The sequence below is a fragment of the Lepisosteus oculatus genome, chromosome 10 (assembly GCF_040954835.1).
Source record: "Lepisosteus oculatus isolate fLepOcu1 chromosome 10, fLepOcu1.hap2, whole genome shotgun sequence".
In the NCBI taxonomy this organism is placed as follows: Eukaryota; Metazoa; Chordata; class Actinopteri; order Semionotiformes; family Lepisosteidae; genus Lepisosteus; species Lepisosteus oculatus.
The window spans coordinates 23,849,514-23,871,159 of NC_090705.1; the positions used below are offsets into that span (position 1 = coordinate 23,849,514).

The 21,646-nt window shown below is 38.9% G+C and overlaps 1 protein-coding gene across 2 annotated transcripts in view; it reads right to left on the reverse strand.

Annotated features, from left to right (window-relative positions):
* Positions 1 to 21,646, reverse strand: part of mocos (molybdenum cofactor sulfurase) — a 236,771-nt gene that overhangs the window by 14,082 nt on the left and 201,043 nt on the right. For both annotated transcript variants that reach the window (XM_015357181.2, XM_069195015.1), the window contains 4 exons: positions 2,209 to 2,371; positions 1,131 to 1,218; positions 652 to 776; positions 131 to 227 (listed from right to left, as the gene is read on the reverse strand). In XM_015357181.2, coding sequence (XP_015212667.2) covers positions 131 to 227; positions 652 to 776; positions 1,131 to 1,218; positions 2,209 to 2,371 — 473 coding nt within the window. The remainder of the gene's footprint in view (positions 1 to 130; positions 228 to 651; positions 777 to 1,130; positions 1,219 to 2,208; positions 2,372 to 21,646) is intronic.

Below are 21,646 nucleotides of genomic sequence, written 5' to 3' on the forward strand. Positions count from 1 at the left end.
AAGCCTTGTCTGCAAATAATTTCCTCTGGCTGCTGAAGTGTATGAGTTGATAATAATGTTTACTAGTTTCTTAAGATCAGCACAGCATTTATGCAGGTCTACAGAAGTCTGTATCAGACTGGGTACTTACCTGCTGGTGATGTGGTCCTGAAGTAACTGGATGCTAGCTCTGTTGATCATCAGGTACTGGGCTTCATTCACTAGTGAAAGTGAGGTGCGTGATTCCCCTGGAAGTAACAGAAAACATACTTACTCTTCTTGACAACAAACCAAGCCTCTGTTTAAGAGAAAGATGTTCTGTCTCTACATTAAAAGAACTAGACTCTGTCAGGTATACAAACAGTTAAGGCTGTAGAATACGATTAACAAGTCAGTCTGGGTGGTTGCTGTTACAGTAACCACTCCATTATATTTACCAGGAAGCAACAGAAAATTGCACAATATTGCATTAAGATAAAATACATTTAACAATAAGCACACAGATTTTAGAACGTGAACTTGTACAGGATAGTAAATAGTGATTCAGGTGCAGAGTCACAACATTAACCAGAAACCTCTTGCTACTTCTATATTTTCCTGAATCACTGCCCATACCTTAGCTTTCAAGCTAAGAGTAGACAAGAAAAGGGGAGAGCTCACTGTTTTTCTTACCTTGCAAATGGCCTTTCTTTACATTTCTAGAGAAGTCAGCCCTCTGCCTGATGAGCCGACACGTTTTTCCCAAGAATTCAGATATCCAACCTGCTACCTCATCTCCACAGTCTACCGTCTGCACCCTGGTGAAGAAACAATACCATTTACTGAACCAAAACAAGTTTACAAAGTTTAAAACCCAATTTAAGAAATTCAGCTTTTATAAAATGAAGACAAATGTGACTACTGACCTAAAATCTGTCCTGTAATTACTTTCCTGAATTAGTTTAACAAGGATATTACCCAGTATCTGTATCAATCAAATTTATTTTTATGTAGTACCTTTCAGTCAGAACACTGAGCTCAGTAGTAGTGACAGGCAACAGATTAATGGAAATTGTTTAAATTAGGTTAACCTTTAGCACCCCATTACAGATTGAAAAAACTGATAAAGCTGGGGCTTTTATTTTATGAAGATGACAATATTGAGGTCTCACCTGTCTCCACAGACTTTGGTCTGACACACCTGCACTGTTTGCTTTTCCTGGCTACTGCCTTCCAGGGGAACTGATATCAGACTCATTCCTGAAAGAGAGGGTAAAAGCACTGTTCATTAGCCAACTGTCAGTTTAGTTAAATACCAAATTCAGGTTTCACCTTCTGTTAAAGACTTTGGTGTCAATACGTACTGTACTTATCTGAGGTTAAATACAGGTTTTTACTTTGACTCCGATTGAACAGGCTTCTTTTTTGAACAAAATCTAAAACTAATAACGATCCTAATTATATAATTACTTCTGTTTATTCCATTACTTTACTCAGACTTTATAAGTTGATTCAGTTTCCCAAATTAACCTTCATTCAGTTTTCCCAGTGTTCCAGAAGATGGTGCTAAATTATAGCCAACGATGGCTGAGAGAACAGAATGGGCATCTTGAAGTCTGCTTTTTAGTCCAGTGATCTTCAAGGCTATGAGTGCAGAGAATTATGAATTCTCATTCAGATACAGTGGTAATGATATAACAGCAACTATATAAGGTGGTGTAAATTCCACACAAAGTTTTGTGTAATTTGTTTACTTTTCAAGCTTTATTAATGTAAACATTGATACCTAGAAACTTGGTTCGATTTTCTGAAAAGGATTTTAATTTTACATTTTCTTTAACAGTTCAATGAGAAAATCAACACATTTCCAAAACTTTTGATCAAGATTTAGTGACAGAGCTTTTGAAACAAATCGTATTTCACTTTAAGCTTTATTACATGTTTACTTGTTACTTGTTTAGAAAACCTCTGTTGTTAATTTTGAATAAAATGGCTGTCTCTTCAGATTTTGGGTCAAGATCAATACTCTATTTGAAACAATGATTTGGGTGCCAGGGTGAATCTGATAAACCCCCTGTTAGTCTGAATGCGTATTTTTTCAGATATTCCGTTTGCAATGAGCTGCTCCAAGGTTCTGAGAGGATGCTGTGTTATACAGCAGGGCAATGTACAACCTCAGCAGGCCTTCAGTGCTTTGACACTGAAGTAGGGCGCTTTCCCTGGCTCTGTTGCCATGGAGCTGTGCCTGACCTTCTGCGCTCAAAGACAGCTTGCTGTGCTGCAGACTGATGTGTGGCCGGATGAGACATAGCTTTGGCTCCTGCTTCTGGCTTAGGCACACTCCATTCACATTCACCACCATCCAGATACGGTCGTAAAGCAGGCCTCTCTCTCCAATTGGCCACTCCCTCACCTGCGAAACCCACAGGAGAAGAGAATACACAGTGGGTTAAAAGAAGTCCCTATGGGGTTTCAGTACACCATGATGATCTGAGTCACTGGTCACACAATGATGACTAACACATACTGTAATATACTGTTATTCATCACAACCATATTGCAAATTGCGCACTTTACTGCATTAAACTAACTACAGGCACATGGCATGAAATAACGGTCAGGGCTCTCTGGGTTCCAGACTGGAGAGATTGGCTTAAATCCTGAGCAGGAGGCTGGCAGTCTGGGTGGGAGCGAAGTTCTGTACTGCATAAGTGCCCTGCAGTATAAATGGGTCTCTAGGCCACCACTGTGAATGAGAATTTGTACTCAGTTGACTTAGCGTGGAATTTATAAAATCCTGAATTAATGCTGTAGTTCCTCTTCTTTAATTCCATAGGTGCTATACAAGTCAATACTGATGGATTGTTCCAGTCTATTATAAAAAATATTATAAAGAAATGATGAGATTATATTTTACTTAGCTTTAGTTTACCAGGGAGTTCTCTGTTGCTGTTTCTGCTTTGATTGGGATTTTGCTCTCTATTCTAGTAAAAATAGCTTAAACTTATAGCATGCAAATGACTGTAAATTCCCACTCCTTCATGTTTATATTTTTTATGTGAAAATACATTTGTTACCAGTGCAGATATATTTTGTGCACAATCATCACTCAGTCTTGTCTGGCTGATACAATTATCTAGCATTACCTACAGGTGTTCACTAAACCTGCGAAACAAAAACTTGCCTCATCTTGACTCTTGCTTTCAGCTGTCAGCCAAACTCTCTAAACCCATTTATCATTAAAAGGCCTTTTCATTCTCCTTAGGATGCTTAGTCATCTCTGCAGTCAATGATCTGCCCTGTGACACCAATCTAAAACAAACTTATTTTTCAACAAAAAACAAAATGTTTTAAAAAAATTCTCTCTATTACTCATCATCTGTTCAAAATAATGAAGACAATTTTATGAAAGGGGAATTGTACTAGGTTGAAATTTTCCAAATATAAAAGATTACAGGATTTCATCCTCTCAAATATGGGGTAGGTCTTGCAAGAAGTCTTTAATTATAGCTTCCATTATTCCCGACTCCCACACTACCCTCCCTCTTTGTACATGAGCCTGAAACTAGAAGCTACAATTTTACAGATGTTACTCACTAACATAATACAGCAAAAGAATTGTTACTCTTTCTAATAATGAGGGAAAAAACAATTCATAATATAGGCAATTGTTTATCCCAAATATGTACTGTACATTAATTAGTATTACAACAGGTGTGGGCAACATGGTGGTGCAGTGGTTAGCATTACTGATTCACAACGCTGGGGTCCTAGGTTCATTTCCTGGGGTGCTATCTGCATAGCGTTTGTAAGTTTTCCCCACGTCTGTGGGATTCTGACAGGGCTCAAGGTTCCTCCCACAGTCCAAAGACATACTGGTAGGTTTATTGCACCAGGTGCACCACTATTTATTGCCAAAGGCGAGGGCAGTGTAGCGATGTAATTGTTTGATTATGATGTGATTTAATGAAGTTATGTAGTGAATTGATGTAGTTACAGTATATAGTGATGTAATTGTGTAATTGTGATGATCCCACTGTAATCATGATATAGCATCTGAGCAGGTTAAAGTCTACAAGGTTTCCTGAGATCCTTAATTTCCCTGAAGAAGCTCCTGTCACGCCTCACACAAATGCCATTACTTTCCCAAACCCACTGTTTCACTATCTCATTCCTAACTGAACCCACCACATTCTCACAGGCACCAGATTTGGTAAACTCCCAAAATGTATGGTATTAACTAACTTTCTCAACCCAGTCTCCTTGTAATCTGAAACAAATCATGGTAGTGAATATGTATGTCAGAGCTCCAGGTGCTTTAGAAAAGCTTTCAGCATGTTATTTGAACACTGATGACAGGAAAACCTACTTAGAGATAGTTGGATGTCAACTTTAAGGAGAATTGTAGAAGAAAACCTTTTATACAGTAGGTGGTTCAAAGAAAGTTTAACAGCAAGGTATCCTGGCTCTTGCACATAAAAAGCAAGCAACTCTTTAATATAAACTTGTTGTGAATGTTTTTAAAAAACAATATTTCAATACTTAATTTATAATTGTGTTGCTTTACTTTCAAAAAAATATTTTTCATCTTTGAGTCAAAGCACGTTTGTGCCCCCCTTTTTATAAAACATTGGCACTCACAGTGAATGCTGGATTATCTTCTATAATGTGGCAGTTTTGCAATATTTGTACAATATTTGCTTCAGGCCATCAATAAAAAGTTGATAGAAAACAGTGTCAGTGCCAGGTTTCTCAAGGTCCCAAGGTCATCTGTGATAAAGGGTTGAGATGGAAAAACTGGTTGATAAACTGGTCATAAGAAAAGCCATGAAGAAGTGACTTCTTGACTATTGGAGGTGGAACATGAAATTAGTACTACCATTCTAGTCCATAAGATAGCAACATACTGTATCATAATATACTGTACTGTACAGTTTGTTATACATTCACTTTTTAAAGTCAATGACGAATTTAAAGGTTAATGAATTCTTATTTTACAAAAGAAAAGATAATTCTATGACACCCCACTCTTGAACAATGTAGATCAAGGGACTTAAACACAAATCTCCCAATGGCAATACTAGGCAGGAAGCTTTATTTTAGCATTTCTGCTGGTCTTTTCAACACAAAGCAGCCTTTCAAGACTACTGTCAAACATCCAGCTCCCAGGAGAGCCATACTGTATATATACCCAAACAGTCCACCTCCCATGAGAAAACATTGAATTAATCAGTGCCAATAATCCCAGTATTCTAATTAAGTAAGGGATAATTACCCAGTGTTTCTATTTACAGAAGACAGGGGTCTTTTGTGGCTTCTAGCAGCAGGTCAGGTGTTTACCAGTCCCCTCAAAAACTGACCTGCTACTAGAAGCCAAAGGCCTCTTTGCCTAACCATCTGGCATCTATCACTTGAATAAAACCAGTTCTTTGGAAAATCTTGTTCTCTATTATTCTCCACTTTCCTCTCCATTATAGCTACAGTCATAACAGTGACTCGCCATTTATTGGGCCTGATTAGAAAGCCAGGATTTTACAAATGTTTTCCTAAAAGAAGTAGTATAAGCCATGTTGGAAATATTGTAGAAAATAGGGAAAAACATCTGTTTGTCATGGACCAGGGACTCTTGCACTGAATCAATACTGAAAGGATGGGCTGGATTTAAGATGGCAATGGATTTATTTCTATCTCTTCCATCGCTAGGATGAGCTGGCACACAGGAATTTCATTATATAACATCAAAAAGTGTGTATGGAAACTCATAAATTCCAGATAAATGGGATGGAAGGGAACACATATATTCTCTGAGCATTTCACCTGATCTTGTGTGTCTCTGCTCAAATTAATCACTGCATATTTGATTTGGAAAATGAATACCAATATAAATAACATCTGCGACTCACTTAAGAGTTCTCTATTACATCTTCTTCTTAATGTCAAACTCTGAGAAATGATCTTGAAGAGCTTAATCTTAGGAGAGGTGTTGAAATATATCTATTTCACAAATGCTTTGAAAACCAGTAGCACTATAAAAGAAGAGTAAATTTTAAAAACATTTAAGAAAAGAAATACACTTAAAATACTATATTAAATACATATCCCTGGGGCTCCAAAGGGTCCGGCAGTGAGATGTTCTGTTCAGCTGTTGTAGGCTGTTGTATTTAATCAGAAACTGCTGTTCAGTACCTGGTAAAAAGATCCTTGTCTTTTCTGACTGTGAAGTGCCTTTAGATTCTATATGGAAGGCACTAAATTAATTTAATCCCCCTGCCAACACGCCAGCTTTCACATATAAAGTAATTAAAGTTAGAAGAGTCCCTGCAGATCCTCGGCAATGAGATATTAAGACAGAGGTTTACATTGCAATTGCACTGAACAAGAGCTGACCACAACTTGCTGAAAGACATTTCAGATAAATTTGTAATGGATTATTACTTGCAACCCCTGTTGATTATGCTGAGTTATTCCAAAGACTGAGTTAGGACAGCTCCTGAAAAAAAAATTGTAATTTACTGAAAACACTGAACTAAATATGTAAATGGCTGAAATATTAATATAGTTTAATGACCATCATCCTGTTACAATTAAGGTGAGTGGTTACTTAAACCATATTTAATTATGCATAAATTATGCATAAATAATGTATGCTAAAAGTCTTGCCTGGTATAAGTGTAAGAGGCTTGAATATAAAATATTAAATATTATGGATAAAAATGAAATGTAGTTAATACAGATAAACACAGACAATACAGGTAATCTAGAAATGTAAGAAGAATCAGTCATGCTACATTTGTTGACATATTGTCCTTCTCTGTATTTTATTATGCTATTTTATACAATGGATATTGAATCTGAACTAAAGCATTCTTGTATATTCATGTATAAAACATACTGGGTAGACTTTTACTGCTTTTGAACAACTGTATACTGAGTTTGTTCTTGTACATGTATTTCAGGGGTGGGAGGAGGTACAAGGGGCTTTCCTTCTTTTGTATTCACAAGAAGAAGGAAGGTACTCAAGTTTCAGCTTTGATGAATTTAGTGCTCATATAAGGTGATAGTCTGACAGTAGTGTTGGCTGTAGCCTTGTGTATCTCATTAGAGGAGGAGCTCAAAGGTTATCTGCACTGCCAGGCTTGCATGTAAACTGTCCTTTATCTAGAGCTATGTAAACAAGCAAACCTTCAGAAGGAGACAGAGTAGGCTAACAGGAATAATGAGTAGGGAAAAACCAGAAATATTCAATCTTTTTGGAGCATGGCTGGTGCCCACGAGAGTCAAAACTGTATATACAAGTAAAAAAAACCAAGGAAACAGAATTCTTATTCTTATATCCTATTAGAATAAACAAGTGTATAATAGCATTGCCTCTAAGGAAGAGAGTTTTTGAAGCATTTACAAAAAAATACTCTGTCAGCTTCGTCAAATGAACGGCTTAACTTGAAGGATCCAACCTGGTGAAAATTAAAATCCGGTTGTTACATCAATCATCTTTGCTGATCGAGCTAGGAGATATACACCATTTCTTTTTCCAAGATGGCGCTGACCAGAGCGACATTGTGTTTGCTGTTTGTGTCTTGTCTGTTTTGTTTGTTATTGTTTTTTAAAATAACTATGTGTGTTAAAGTACGACAGACTGGGTCAACTGTTTTTACTCTAAAGGGTACTGAATCTCAACCTACTACCAAAGCTTATTTTTTCCTTCAAGTGACTGGCTTTACTTATTCAATCAAAACAGGATTACACTAATTGCTCTGCACTCTTTCTACTCTTTCTATGTGAATCAACAATAGTGCTCAGACCCTAAGCTACTTCTAAAATAATGCTCTCAAGAGTTAGAAACCTTTTTCACAAATAGCAGGTCTTTTTATCTGCCCAAAGAATTTGCCTTGGTTGTACTAGTGGCTGTTTATGTTCCCCTGGATGCAAATGCAGCTTCTGCTATTCAGCAATTAGTGGCAAAAATTAATATACATTTCCCGTCATTGGTTTGAGAGATTTTAAAAATGCCAGCCTGAGGAAAGTTCTCCCCAGATATAAACAGCAAAAAGAAGCTGCCACTAGGAAAAATAAAACACTGGATCACTGTTACTGCACTATCTCTGAGGCATACCAAGCTTTGGTTTGTTCCCCTCTCGGCCAGACAGATAATAAAGTAGTACAGTATTTCTTGTCCCAAGGTATAGACAGAGATCCAAAGCATGTACAGTATACCAACCATAAGAACTGTAAAACAGTGGTCAGCTGAGCCTGAAGAAGTGCTAATGGATTGTTTTGATACCACAGACTGGGGCGTGTTTATGGAGGCCTTTCGTGATCTTAATGAGCTCACTGACACAGTAACATAATAAATTCACTTTTGTGAAATTATATGTGTTCCTTGCAAATCATTCATTGTGTACAATAATAATAAGATTGGTTCAACTGGGAAATGAAAACCCTGTGAGAAAGAAGAACAGGGCTTTCAAAGAAGGAGATGATGCTGACTTCAAATCCTGCAAATATGAATTTCAGCATACAGTGCAGTAAAGAGAGCCAAAGCTGAATATAAGAACAAACTAGAAAATAAGATAATCACCAATGACGGCCGAGGTGTCTGGCGAAGCCTTCAACTTATCACTTTTTACGAGGTGAAACAAACTGCTGACAATCCTTTTCTCCCAGACCAGCTGAATTAATCCTATTGCACATTTCATGCTCAAAACAACACATAGCAGACTGCACCTAGAAGGCCAGTGGAGCCCCTCCAGCCACCCTTTATCATTCAGGAGTATAATGTAAGATGATTTTTCCGCATACAGCACAGCAGGAAAGCATCTGGACCTGACCTTGTTTCCACAGCTACACTGAAATCTTGTGCCATTCATCGTGCTCCTATCTTTACAGATAATTTTTAAAGCCGACTAAGATGGCTACTCCAATACCAGTACCTAAGAAATCCACTACAAGCTGCTTCAATGACTAAAGACCAATAGCTTGAAATCTGTTATTATGAATGTTTTTGAGAGACTTGCTGTACAGTATAGTACATTTCCTGTATAAAGAGCACTTGCCTACAGAGCAAACAGGTCAGAGGGCTCCATGATATATTGCAACATCTAGAAGAACCCAGCACGTATTGTATGCTCAGATCCTCTTTATTGACTATAGTTCTGCCTGTAACACGATCAACCTTCTCAGGCGTTTTGATTAGCTAGCAGAGACAGGTATTTATCAGACGGTATTGGCTACTGGATTTCCTATCCGATAGGAAGCAGGTGGTGAAACTAAACCTCTCACTCTGAGCACAGGAGCTCATCAGGGTTCTCCCCTCTGGTAGGTGGCTTAGGTCCATCAAGACAAGAACAACAAGGTTCTGTAACAGCACCTACCCCGAGGCTGAGAGATGCACAAACCTGGCACTTTTTGATATTTTGGCTTGCTGATACTCCATCAGACCCCAATGTTATTTATCTGTTATTTATTTTATTAATGGTGTGTCTTTAGGATGGTGTGTGAATGTGTTGGGTGGATGCATTACGTTGTATTTTTGTATTGTATCTCTTTAATTGTATGAGCTTACTAGATCAAATTCCATGCAACTAGCTGTTATGGCAATAAAGTATTGAACTTAAACTTATATCACTTTGAAAAGCATACAACATAAAAGCTGTTGATTTCCAGCAATCATCTCCTAATTTTCTTACTTGGGATAAAAGTACACCTCTTGTACTATATAGTGTCTTGTAAATGTGTTCACCACTCTTTAAAGGTTACATTTTATTTCTGTCTGATCTTGCAATTTTAAATAGGACTTTATTAATAGAATCTACACAGTTTTCCCCAAACCAATCAAACAAACAAATATGATGTAAATAGATTTGATGTTTTCAGCGAAAATTTAAAAAACCCTAAGTTTTATACATATTCACCCATTTTACTATGAAATCAGTTCCAATGGAAAAGAGTAGTTTGAAATTTCACAAAGTTAGTGTAATGGTCTCTGTCTCTGTGTAATCAAATGGATGTTTTCACTTGACTTCAGAGTACATGCTGTGTACAAAAGTTCCCTTAGATTCAGTAGATACTGAATTTCAAGGCACAACTCACAGAGTGGGTTGTAAGGTGGTACAATGGTTTGCATTGCTGCCTCACAGTGGCCTGGTTGGATTCCCAAACCTGGGTGCAATCTGAGTTGTGTTTGTTCTCCCCATGATTGCGTGTGTTTCCTGCAGGTTCTCTGATTTTGTAATGAAACAGTTCTTTCCAGACCCTATGCGGACGACACAATCCGGGGTTGAGTGAGAAACACAGGGGAAAAAGGCTGGAGCGCCCAGTGACAGATTTCCTCCCACATTCCAAAAACATAATAGTAGGTTAAGTGGCTTCTGGGAAAATTGACCCTGGGTGTGTATGTGTTTGTGTACTATGCGCCCTGTGATGGAGGAGCATCCCATGTGGGAATGGTGGACAGCTTCACCAATAATCTAACAATTAGCACCTGGTGAGCCTTTTTACAAATTATAGAGACCCTTTGGCATTCTCTAGTGGCAGGTCAGTTGTTTTTGAAGTTCCTTCATAGGGTGGCCTACCACAATAATTATGTGATTTTAATTATAAGCAAAATGCAACGTACTGGTATCCCATCCAGGTTGTACCCTGCCTTGTACCACTGCTTGCTGGGATAAGCTCTAAATTCATTTGAAATCCTGAATTGGAAGGAGCGGTGGAAACAGGTTGGATGGATGGAAATAACTAGTAAAGTGCTGATTTTGAATTTAATGTTAAGTACATGGTAGAAAATAATATCACTGTGGAGAGCCGACTTGTAGTAACTGTGTAATACTCTCTGGCAATGCACATGTGGGCTGCTGACAAAGCTGCTCATGTCTACCCTGAGGCTACTAAGAACACTGCTGTTCTGTGGTTTACTTCTGAATAACCACCTAAAATGGAAAATGTGTTTAAAGTCATTAATTAATCTTAAAAAGGACTGACTACATAACTATTCATTTTAAAGAAATTTAGTCACCACAAGGAAAGTAGCATTCCACTAAATTATCTCAAAATGATGTCATGATGACATTCTGATTAGGCCATAGTCACTGCTTAGATAATCCGCAAGACTGTAAAATGAAACCCGGCCCTAGGGTTCTGTAGCAACAATACCGAGACTGATTTAACTTTCATAGGAGGATTTGAAAACTGCATTTAAGACCCAAAAATAAATCATAAATTTGGCTTAAATCATTAGTAAGCTTTTGAAAACCTATTACATTACAGTGGGTGTTCATACGTCACAACCAGAATTTTTTTTTTCAGTAGTGACCCTTTTCCTCATGAAGTGGAACAATGAGACAGTCTGTATGTGAATATTAAAGACTGGAAAGAAAGTCTTTTTGGAATTAACAACCAGTAAGACAGCTCCTTACAAACTGACACTCTCTTCCATTTACATGGACAGCAGGATGCATAAGCAAAGGTCCAGGTTGCTTTGTAAAGCTACCAGCTGCCTGGCAACAGCAAAAGCAGTCACTGAGGGCAAAGGGATTAAATTTGATGGTTCCACATATATTTTCCAAACTGACAAGAAGTACAGACTCGTACCAGCATCAGCTTATTTGCTATTTACCAGTTTTGACAGAAGCTGTGATGAGAGTGAAGGTTTAAAAAAGTATAAAATTTCAATATCTGTCGACTCCTGCATTACCTTCTGTATACTCTCAGACATACCATAGGCTCCCTTCATATTATCCCACTGCAAATACTCGCCTCTCAACAGAGCATTACCATATGTCTTTCACATGCCTGCAGAGACAAAATGATGAGAAACCAAGGACAGGGCTGATCTGCACACTAGACAGAAGAGAGCTTTTTTTGTATGTGGGTGTGTGGGTTTCAGCAAAGCGACAAACTCCAAACTTATTAATAAAGCTGGGCAACACAAAAAGGTTTATTTTACAGATATGACTGTGAGTTTCATAAGGAACCATTGACAAATCTCCCTCTGCAATTATAGTTTCAATAAATAATATTTATGGTTTTCTAACTCTCTGTCATAACATATTCCTGGTGTACAGTTTGAATTGATACCGTATTAAACTCAGAATCACTAAAGGTTTAATATTTACATTCCAATAATGAGATCTGTGCTAGTTCATACACTGAAAGTGCAAATTTCCAGGCTCATGGTCAATTTGAAATGTTTTCAGTGGCCTTTCCAGCTTGAATGTAATTTTGTTAATTGGAATCTTTCCAAAGATCAAACTGTACAAAAGGAAAAGGTAATGCCATAAAATGATTTTTAATAATAATAATAATAATAATTGCTTACACTTATATAGCGCTTTTCTGGACACTCCACTCAAAGCGCTTTACAGGTAATGGGGACTCCCCTCCACCACCACCAATGTGCAGCATCCACCTGGATGATGCAACGGCAGCCATAGTGCGCCAGAACGCTCACCACACATCAGCTATCAGTGGGGAGGAGAGCAGAGTAATGTAGCCAATTCATAGAGGGGGATTATTAGGAGGCCATGATTAGTAAGGGCCAATGGGAAATTTGGCCAGGATGCCAGGGTTACACCCCTACTCTTTTCGAGAAGCGCCCTGGGATTTTTAATGACCACAGAGAGTCAGGACCTCAGTTTTACGTCTCATCCGAAGGACGGCGCCTGTTTACAGTATAGTGTCCCCGTCACTATACTGGGGCATGAGGACCCACACAGACCGCAGGGTGAGCGCCCCCCGCTGGCCTCACTAACACCTCTTCCAGCAGCAACCTTCGTTTTTCCCAGGAGGTCTCCCATCCAGGTACTGACCAGGCTCACACCTGCTTAGCTTCAATGGGTTGCCAGTTGTGAGTTGCAGGGTGATATGGCTGCTGGTTCAAAGATACATTTTAAGTGTATCTTTGAACAATACCAACAACAGAGCGATGTAACAATTTCTCCAAACTCATTATTATTTTGGCTGTTTTTTCCAAAGCACCATAAGATGTTGTCTTCACATGGAGTTACTTCTCATTAATTTACAACATGCTTTTTCAAAGAAATTCTCTCAGCAAACTGAGGAAGTATCACATTTCTTAAAGCCCAGGTGTCAGGTTCTGTGCAGTCTGCTGTATTTGTTCACATGACTGTAACTCCACGATAAACTCCTGTTGACCTGATCACTTTATGTGTTGCAGTGCTGCTATCACTTCAGCCTTTAATCTGCTTTGCAGTCATTTTCCGGTCAGAACTGCTAGAGGAGCATTAATTTAAGGGCTTACCTATTATATCCTCCTATATTTGAATAATACATCCAACTCACATGGGGCTAAACTGCATTATGTACTGATTCCTGATTTTCATACCCTGCAATATTGCAGGTGACAAGCAGCACATTGCCACTAGCTTTGGCAAATCTAGCAAATCTAATACTCTGAACAAGGAATGATACAGCTTGCAATTTTTGGGAGTTGATATGGAGGAGAGGTGTGGGTTGGTGTTTGTGGTCTGGCAAGAAATGTATCCAAATACTACTTGAAACAGCTGCTTTCCTGAAACTTCTTTATACACAATTTCTATTATTTCACTGTTCAGCTAGTTTAATTTAATGTTCAGCTAGTAATTTGATACAGTAGCCTTAAATGTAAAAATCTAATGAAATACTGTACACAAATCTGCTTAAAGCACAAAACTAGAAGGAAAATGGTATAAAGTAATGTGCGATTAAAACATTATTAACACCCTGAAACATTCACTAAAAGGTCAGAGAGGATATACAAAAAATCACACCAAAATGTGGATACTTTTACCTGTATCATAGCCTGGGAGATGAAGACTGAGAATTATAAATTCATTTTGATCAATGCACAGCCCTAATATGTCAATGTACACTACAGAGCATCCAGGAAAACCCAGAACATTTCTCACTGACACTTTTCTATTCCTGGTGTGGTCCCCTCACACACAGGTAATGTGCTGACACTCTGACAACACTGGCTTTGCTCCCTCCACATACTTGAACTGAGGAACAAGGAAGCACAGATAAACAAACTGCTTTACGTACTGTAAGAAACATATGAAGGGATACAAACAAGAGAAGGCCTACAGTGCATCTTGCTTGTCTGGCTACTACCAACTCAGTAAACCAAGGATCTCACTCTCAGTTTAATTAAAATTAATTAAATAAATAATTTCTGAAAGAAGCCAGTGTATCCTCTTCACCAGCATGGCTGGGTAGCTTGTTCTTACCTCCCACATCCTTCTGTGTAAAGAAGTGTGCCCTGTTCTCAGTTTTTAAAAGCCCCTGCCCTTAGCATCAATTCATGTCCACCGGTTTGTATTTCATTGTTGATTATGAAGATGTCCATACAATTACATTTGTCAAAGCTAAATAAGTAAAGTAAACTGATTTTGAGTACTCGACTGTGCCGCGGAAATGCATTATTACTCTTCTTTGTATTAATTCTTAATTACCAATATCTTTTTTGTAGTATGGTGACAAAATTGTACACAATATTCTAAATTATTTTAGAATATTTATGATACTATTTTAAAATTAGACCCCCTTGATTTACATTCTATATTTTTAATGATATAAAACACTCTGCATTTTTGTTTTAGAAACTTAAACATCTCTTTTCCATAAATACCCTCTTCAGACCCAGTGTTTCCCATTTTATATCTTTGTTTTTGTTTTTACAGCTTGGATGAAATACTATACATTTTCTTGAATTAATTATCTGTCAAATGATTCTTCGGTCTTGAATTCTTTCTAAATGTTTTTAAATTTCCTTTTGCAGCATCAGTAGTGTTTGGTAATCTTTCTAATTTGTTATCATCTGCAAATGTGACTAGTTTATTCAGGTAACCATAATCTGCATCATTGATATAAATTAAGGAGAATGGCCCTAATACATATTCCATTAATTACATCACTCCTTAACTGTACTTTCTGTTTCCTGTCTATTAACCTCTTCTTAATAAAGTACTTCTTATTTCTCTGAATGTATTTTGTCTTGATGAACTTCATCAGAAACTTTCTGGAAAATTAAAAATGACCATACCATATTCTCAGTCGTGTTTAATCAGAGTCTGTGTGTACCTGATAAAATACACCCACACCTTTTGTATTACTACACATACAACTTTATAATACAAATTAGAGTACTGAAGATAGTGTATTTAGCAAATCAGCCGTGTCTTAAAATAATTTCACATGTTCTCACACAGTATATACACATCTCATGTCATCACAGGTTGAGCAGGGCAGAACAGACTTCCCTTTTCCTGGCAAGCTCCTCTTAGGGGCTTCCCCGATGCCCCATGCCATCTGAGAGATATACTGTAATCCCACCAGTGTGTCCTGGGTCTGCCCTGTATCTCTTCCCAGTGGGCTGTGCCTGGTACACATCCAGTGGGAGACACCTGGGGGGGCATCCTCACCAAATGCTGGAACCACCTCAACTAGCTTCTCTCAATCTAGAGTGATACATCTTTTGGTGTTTTTCTTTTTTTTTTTGAGTGGGTGGACATGTTTTTTTTCCTCTTCCCTACATCTACAGCATCTGTTCTGGCTGCTGAGAATTTGGTGATTAGAGGGGTTGGCTGATACCCCATGTATTCTGCTGTTTGGATGAATCTACTTTAAAACAACATTGAAAAGAGAAAAAGCTGATTTGACCCACATGGTCAAGTATTATGCTTAGTCAGTTTTGAAATGTTGCAGCTCTAATAGGGAGTGACTTTTGTTGTTTGTTCTTTTCCAGGAAATTTGTATGTATTAGAAGTTGTTCTTTTCTTATATTGGTTTCTGATAAAGCAGGAGATGTGTATGTTTTTCTTTCTTTTCTGTCTTCACCCTTCCTTTTTTTATTATACTTACTAGAAATAAAAGTTTTTTTAAAACATATCTGGCATGTGTGAATTTTGTTAGTAATGTTGCGACTCATTATGTTCTTATTTTCCCCCAGACTGTTAGGGATTCGGTACGAGGGACCGAACCAGTGAGTGAACCCACTTGCAGGAGCGAACAAAGCCAAGCCGTAATCCGAAAGCAAGCCGTAATCGTAGGAACGAGCCGAGAGTCCAGGGGAAGCCAGATATCCGAAAGGGAACGAGTACCGAAGCCGAAGCGTGATCCGAAGTCGTAGTCAGTAGAGCAATCCGATAATCCAGGGGTAGCCAGTGATCCGAAACAGAGCGAAAGTAACCAAGCCAAACCGAGATCCGAAAAGCCAAGTCCAAAGGGAAAAACCGCAAACCGAAAGCCAAGACGAACACAGGGTAGAAGTAAGAGTAGCGCAACCAGGAAGCTCGAAAGGAAAAACCAATACTGAGCAAAGAGGTAGGGAACGACAGGTGTTTATGTAGGATGAGACGGGGGTGTGGTGGTGAATAGGAAAAACTGATAGGAAAGCAGGTGGATAGGGGCTACGCCTACTTCTGCCTCCTCCGTTGCCGGGAGGCAGGGATCGTAACACAGACTTTATTTATTTTTTTAAAAGTGGGTCATAACAAGTGGAGCAGCAACTGTACTCCATGGTCCTCTTGGATTGCCGAGATCCTCACCCCGTCATGGAAAGTATGCCCAGCTGCCCTATAGACAAACCTATTTCTACCATTTTTACCTATCATCTCATTCATTTGGTCACTGCCCAAAGCTCATGGCCATACAGTAGGTAAGTTTGTTTATGTACTGTAAACTGACCAGAAAACCGAAAGCTTCATTGGAAAATTCAGCTGCTATTTCACAGTTCAGAGTACATCGCGGTCTTTTTCGTGAGTGAGGGTAGACAGGATCATGAGGCTGACCAGTGGAATTGTGCAGCGGGTGCAGTAAAGTGAATATTGTACTGAGCAGTGGTGGTGAATTGGGAATATACTGTATGCACATTGTGGTGTTGGCGGGGGAAACGTTTATGTAAAGGAGATAAGTTATTCACACCACACTTTTAAAAAAATTTCCAGGTGTTCTTCTCCGTTTTTTCTGTCTGTTTATCTTCCAAATCCAGTCCGTAATCTGTTCTCTCAATCCTTATTCTATTCGAGTTCCAAAATCCGTAAAGCAACACAAATTCATGCCATATCCGAGCCACAATCGTAATCCTTTTTTCTTTCGCCAGTCCGTAATTCTTCAATCCTTCATAAACACCAACCCGATTCCTCTATCCCCTCCAAAACGCATTCACCTTACTGGCTTCCCCCAGCTGTTCACCACTTCCGGGCATTTATATTTTGTTTCCCGATGAGGCTCACCTGTGTCTCATTGTTTCTCTGAATAGGCCCTTTCCATATACGGGTCAGCTGGTTCTTCTTGGTGGCCATTTTGCTCAGGTCTATGTCGAGTATATTAAGCAGGTCGATCCATGTATATTAAGCATGGATGTCCCTTCCCCTGGTCATCTTACAACATGTATAAAGTAATTATGTATTGAGATACTGTAGGATGGTAGGTTCCAACAAGATGGCAGCTCTTGTCAGAAACAAAGTCCTTAGAAAGCTGTGAGGGATGACCTGCTGCTCTTGGTTACCTAGATAATTAGACACTGATGCTTTCATGCTTTCAGGACTGTTGACCTCTGTCAGTGCATAGTATCACTGGGATAAGAGAGCAATTGGACAATGATAAGCCAATAGACTTGAAATGTGAGTTCTGAGAAGAAACTTTGTTTGGAAGCCGGTACGCATGTTATCTGCCCAGTTGTTTACATAGAGCAGACATTCGCAGAAATCTAGTTATAATTCAAGGAATAGCTTAGGCTTCAGTTTCTGTGGGTTAGGTTATTGAGCGTGTTTACGCGTATCTTATTTAATGATCTCCTCATAGTATCCCACCAGATGTGTCACAATATGTAGACGTAACATTCTGAGGTAGAGGGTGTGTCGTTTGCCATTCACATCTTGAGAGTTCACATCTCAGAAAACATTTGCAGTATACATTTTATTGCACTACTTTTTCAGGTTCTAGAGTTCACAATCTGAGTTTCTGCATCTGTAGAACATTAGCCTCTGAAAACATACTGTATATGTAAATACATGATAGAGTGTAACTGGTGCATGTTGTGTAACATTTTTTGTTGTGTAGTTTTGATACTGTTTTTGTTAATAAATATTTGCTTCTTTGTCCAAATTCTGACTCTGAGGTGTACCAGCAGCCATATCACCCTGCAACTCACAACTGGCAACCCACTGAAGCTAAGCAGGTGTGAGCCTGCTCAGTACCTGGATGGGAGACCTCCTGGGAAAAACTAAGGCTGCTGCTGGAAGAGGTGTTAGTGGGGCCAGCAGGGGGCGCTCACCCTGCAATCCATGTGGGTCCTAATGGCCCAGTATAGTGTTGGGGACACTATACTATAAAACAGGCGCTGTCCTTTGGATGAGATGTAAAACTAAGGTCCTGACTCTCTGTGGTCATTAAAAATCCCAGTGCATTTTTCGAAAAAAGTAGCGGTGTAACCCCGGCGTCATGGCCAAATTTCCCATTGGCCCTAACCAATCATGGCCTCCTAACAATCAATGAGTGGAGTGGCCAGAAAAGTGCTATATAAGTGTAAGCAATTACCAGAAGAGAATATAAAGAACTTGTAACCTCACGTTGTTACTTCTCGGGAACATTTTAACAGCTCTATTTTCCTGAGCCCTCTATTTTGTGACAATATGTAAGAGTAATAATTTAATAATAATTGCTTACACTTATATAGCGCTTTTCTGGACACTCCACTCAAAGCGCTTTACAGGTAATGGGGACTCCTCTCCACCACTACCAATGTGCAGCATCCACCTGGATGATGCGACGGCAGCCATAGTGCACCAGAACGCTCACCACACATCAGCTATCAGTGGGGAGGAGAGCAGAGTAATGAGGCCAATTCATAGTTGGTGATTATTAGGAGGCCATGATTGGTAAAGGCCAATGGGAAATTTGGCCAGGATGGTGGGGTTACACCCCTACTCTTTTCGAGAAACGCCCTGGGATTTGTAATGACCACAGAGAGTCAGGACCTTGGTTTTATGCATTTCTTAAATATTATGCAATGAGACCACCTGCTTTCACAAGCACAAGCTAAGCTTAGACTAAGAAAACAGAGCAGTTGTTATACCCTGCTAGGGAGAATAAAAATAAACCGAGGCTAGCTTTGTATTGTTATTACACATGATGCTTCCCAAGGATAAATTGTCTCTGACCTAAAATTGACATACAGAAAACATGTGGCATAATTTCTTCCCAGCAGGATTGATTTTTTATAGTAGATGATTTAATTTGTAAATGTAATTTAAAATGCATTTAATAAACAAACTTTATAAGGGTAACTTATAGATCTAAATCTCCTATTTTAGTGTAAAGCATGGGGTGCTTCTTTTTGAAGGTCCAGGGGGTGGATACAGTCCGCCCTCTGATCACCAGTCAGATCAATAGAGGTTAATTCTAGTCATGACTAAACAAAAGACAAGTGAGGGTTTTCACCTGAGCAGCTGCACATCATTTACACCCTGTGTACTGTACATGCCTAGACAGAGCTCAGCTGTTCAGAAATCAATGTCTCAGCTAAGGTGTGACACAGGGGCTGGAGGACACTGTTCTGCTTTCTGTGTCATCACTCAAGTATGAGTGGAAGCCTTAAAGGCTAGAAGCAATTGAATAATGTTTAAAGAATAAACATGAAAACAAAAATGTGAATTCAGAAGCATTTAGATAATATTTTTTGCATTTAAGCCTGTACTTTTAATGGAGCATACATGCCTATAATGAAAAGCAAAAATTAAATATTTAGCTATGTGTATTCTTTAAGATGAGATGCCACTGCCAGCTTCACAATCTCAGGAGAACTATGTATGCTGTCGATGGGAGAGCTGAATTACTGGATGTGCTTTGCTAAAATTTCATTGATTATTATAGTACTGGGAAAGATACTTTGCCCTCTGAGCTAATTGAGGCCAAACATAGAAAAGACAGCAAATCCTTACAGATTAGCCCTTGATTGGTTAAATCACACAGCGATCATAACTCATGTCCATGTTGACCTAAATTAAATGAGACAATTCACTGTAATCAGAGAAATAAAAAGACCCAACAGACTGAGTCTGATTTAGAAGAAGGCTTTACTCAGGCAGTGACTCTAGATATTTAGATACTAGGTACTTTCTAAAATGAAATCTAAATTGATAAAGGTTCAATCCTTAATAGCACATTTTATTAAATGGGACCAGAGTAATAATAGATATCTCATCAACCTTTTGACAGGTGCCAGACCCCATATTTGATCCAATGATTTCAATTGATTTTTCAGGATGTCCTTCTTTCCTGTATCCTTGTTTGTAGTCTTCAGCAGAGAGTGAGTGTGCTTTTAGTTCTCTCACTCCTTTTGTAATTTTATCATTAGGGTCTTTAAGAGTTCAGAGCAATATTGCTTGTTTTAGACTTTTATAGACAGTCAGCTGGGGCAGCTGAGTGGTTAATGCATTAGGGCATTAGGTTAAGAGCAAAAGCATGTCTTGGTCTCTTACTACTAATGGACAGATGTCTGCATGGGTTTGAAGAAAGTAACTTTACATTTACTTGATAGTGAGTTCAATGCAAACATCCTACATGATGCAAAGTACAGATTGAGAATTTTGTTTTTCCCACATGATTTATCAGTGACTTCTGTCTTTAAAAATTCTAAAAGCCATTGATTTTCATCGGTATGACACATTTGAAAAGTGTTCATGCATTGGTCAGCATGTCCTCATGTGTGCAGATCTGGATCTCTTACAGTTTTTGACAGAGGAAACAACCAAAGGAATGTTTTACTTTTTGCTGCCTCTGATGAAACAGCTTTGAGCACTCTGCAAACTGTTGGGAGTTTAATTCTTAACCAAAAGGGTGTCTTTGTTAAATGGAAAACATATGAATACGATGCCCCAGAAATAACTTGATGAACTCAGAGTTGGATTTTAGTTTGGTGTCCAAACACCAAAAGGCTAAACTTTATGGTCAGATGCTTCAATGGCCCTTGATTTTGGTACAGAAAGGGGGTCTGAAAAATGGACTTTAACATTGTTAGTGGGGCCAGTAGGGGGCGCTCATCCTGCAGTCTGTGTGGGTTCTAATGCTCTAGTATAGTGACGGGGACACTATACTGTGGAATAGGCACCGTCCTTCAGATGAGACGTAAAACTGAGGTCCTGACTCTCTCTGTCGCTCTAAAAGAGTAGGGGTGTTACCCCGGCATCCTGGCCAAATTTCCCTTTGGCCTTTACCAATCATGGCCTCTTAATAAACCCCATCTATGAATTGGCTTCATTAGTCTCCTCTCCTTCCCACTAATAGCTGGTGTGTGATGAGCGTTCTGGCGCACTATGGCTGCCATGCACATTGGTGGTGGTGGAGGGGAGTCCCCATTACCTGTAAAGCGCTTTGAGTGGAATGTCCAGAAAAGCGCTATATAAGTGTAAGCAATTAATATAATTATTATTATTATTATTATTAGTAGTAGTACTAGTTTTGCTGGAAAGCAACTCTGTTGATCTACCACTCCCACACAGTCCACTTAGCAGCGTGTCTCAAGGGTGAAAAGACAATACAAAAACATTTGAATTTGCATACAATTGCTTGTTGCGAGGTCTCAGATATTAGATCTGGAAAGGGCACTGTTACGATCCGTGCCTCTCGGCAACGGAAGAGGCAGAAGTAGGTGTAGCCCCTATCCATCAGTTCACCTATCAGTTTTCCCATT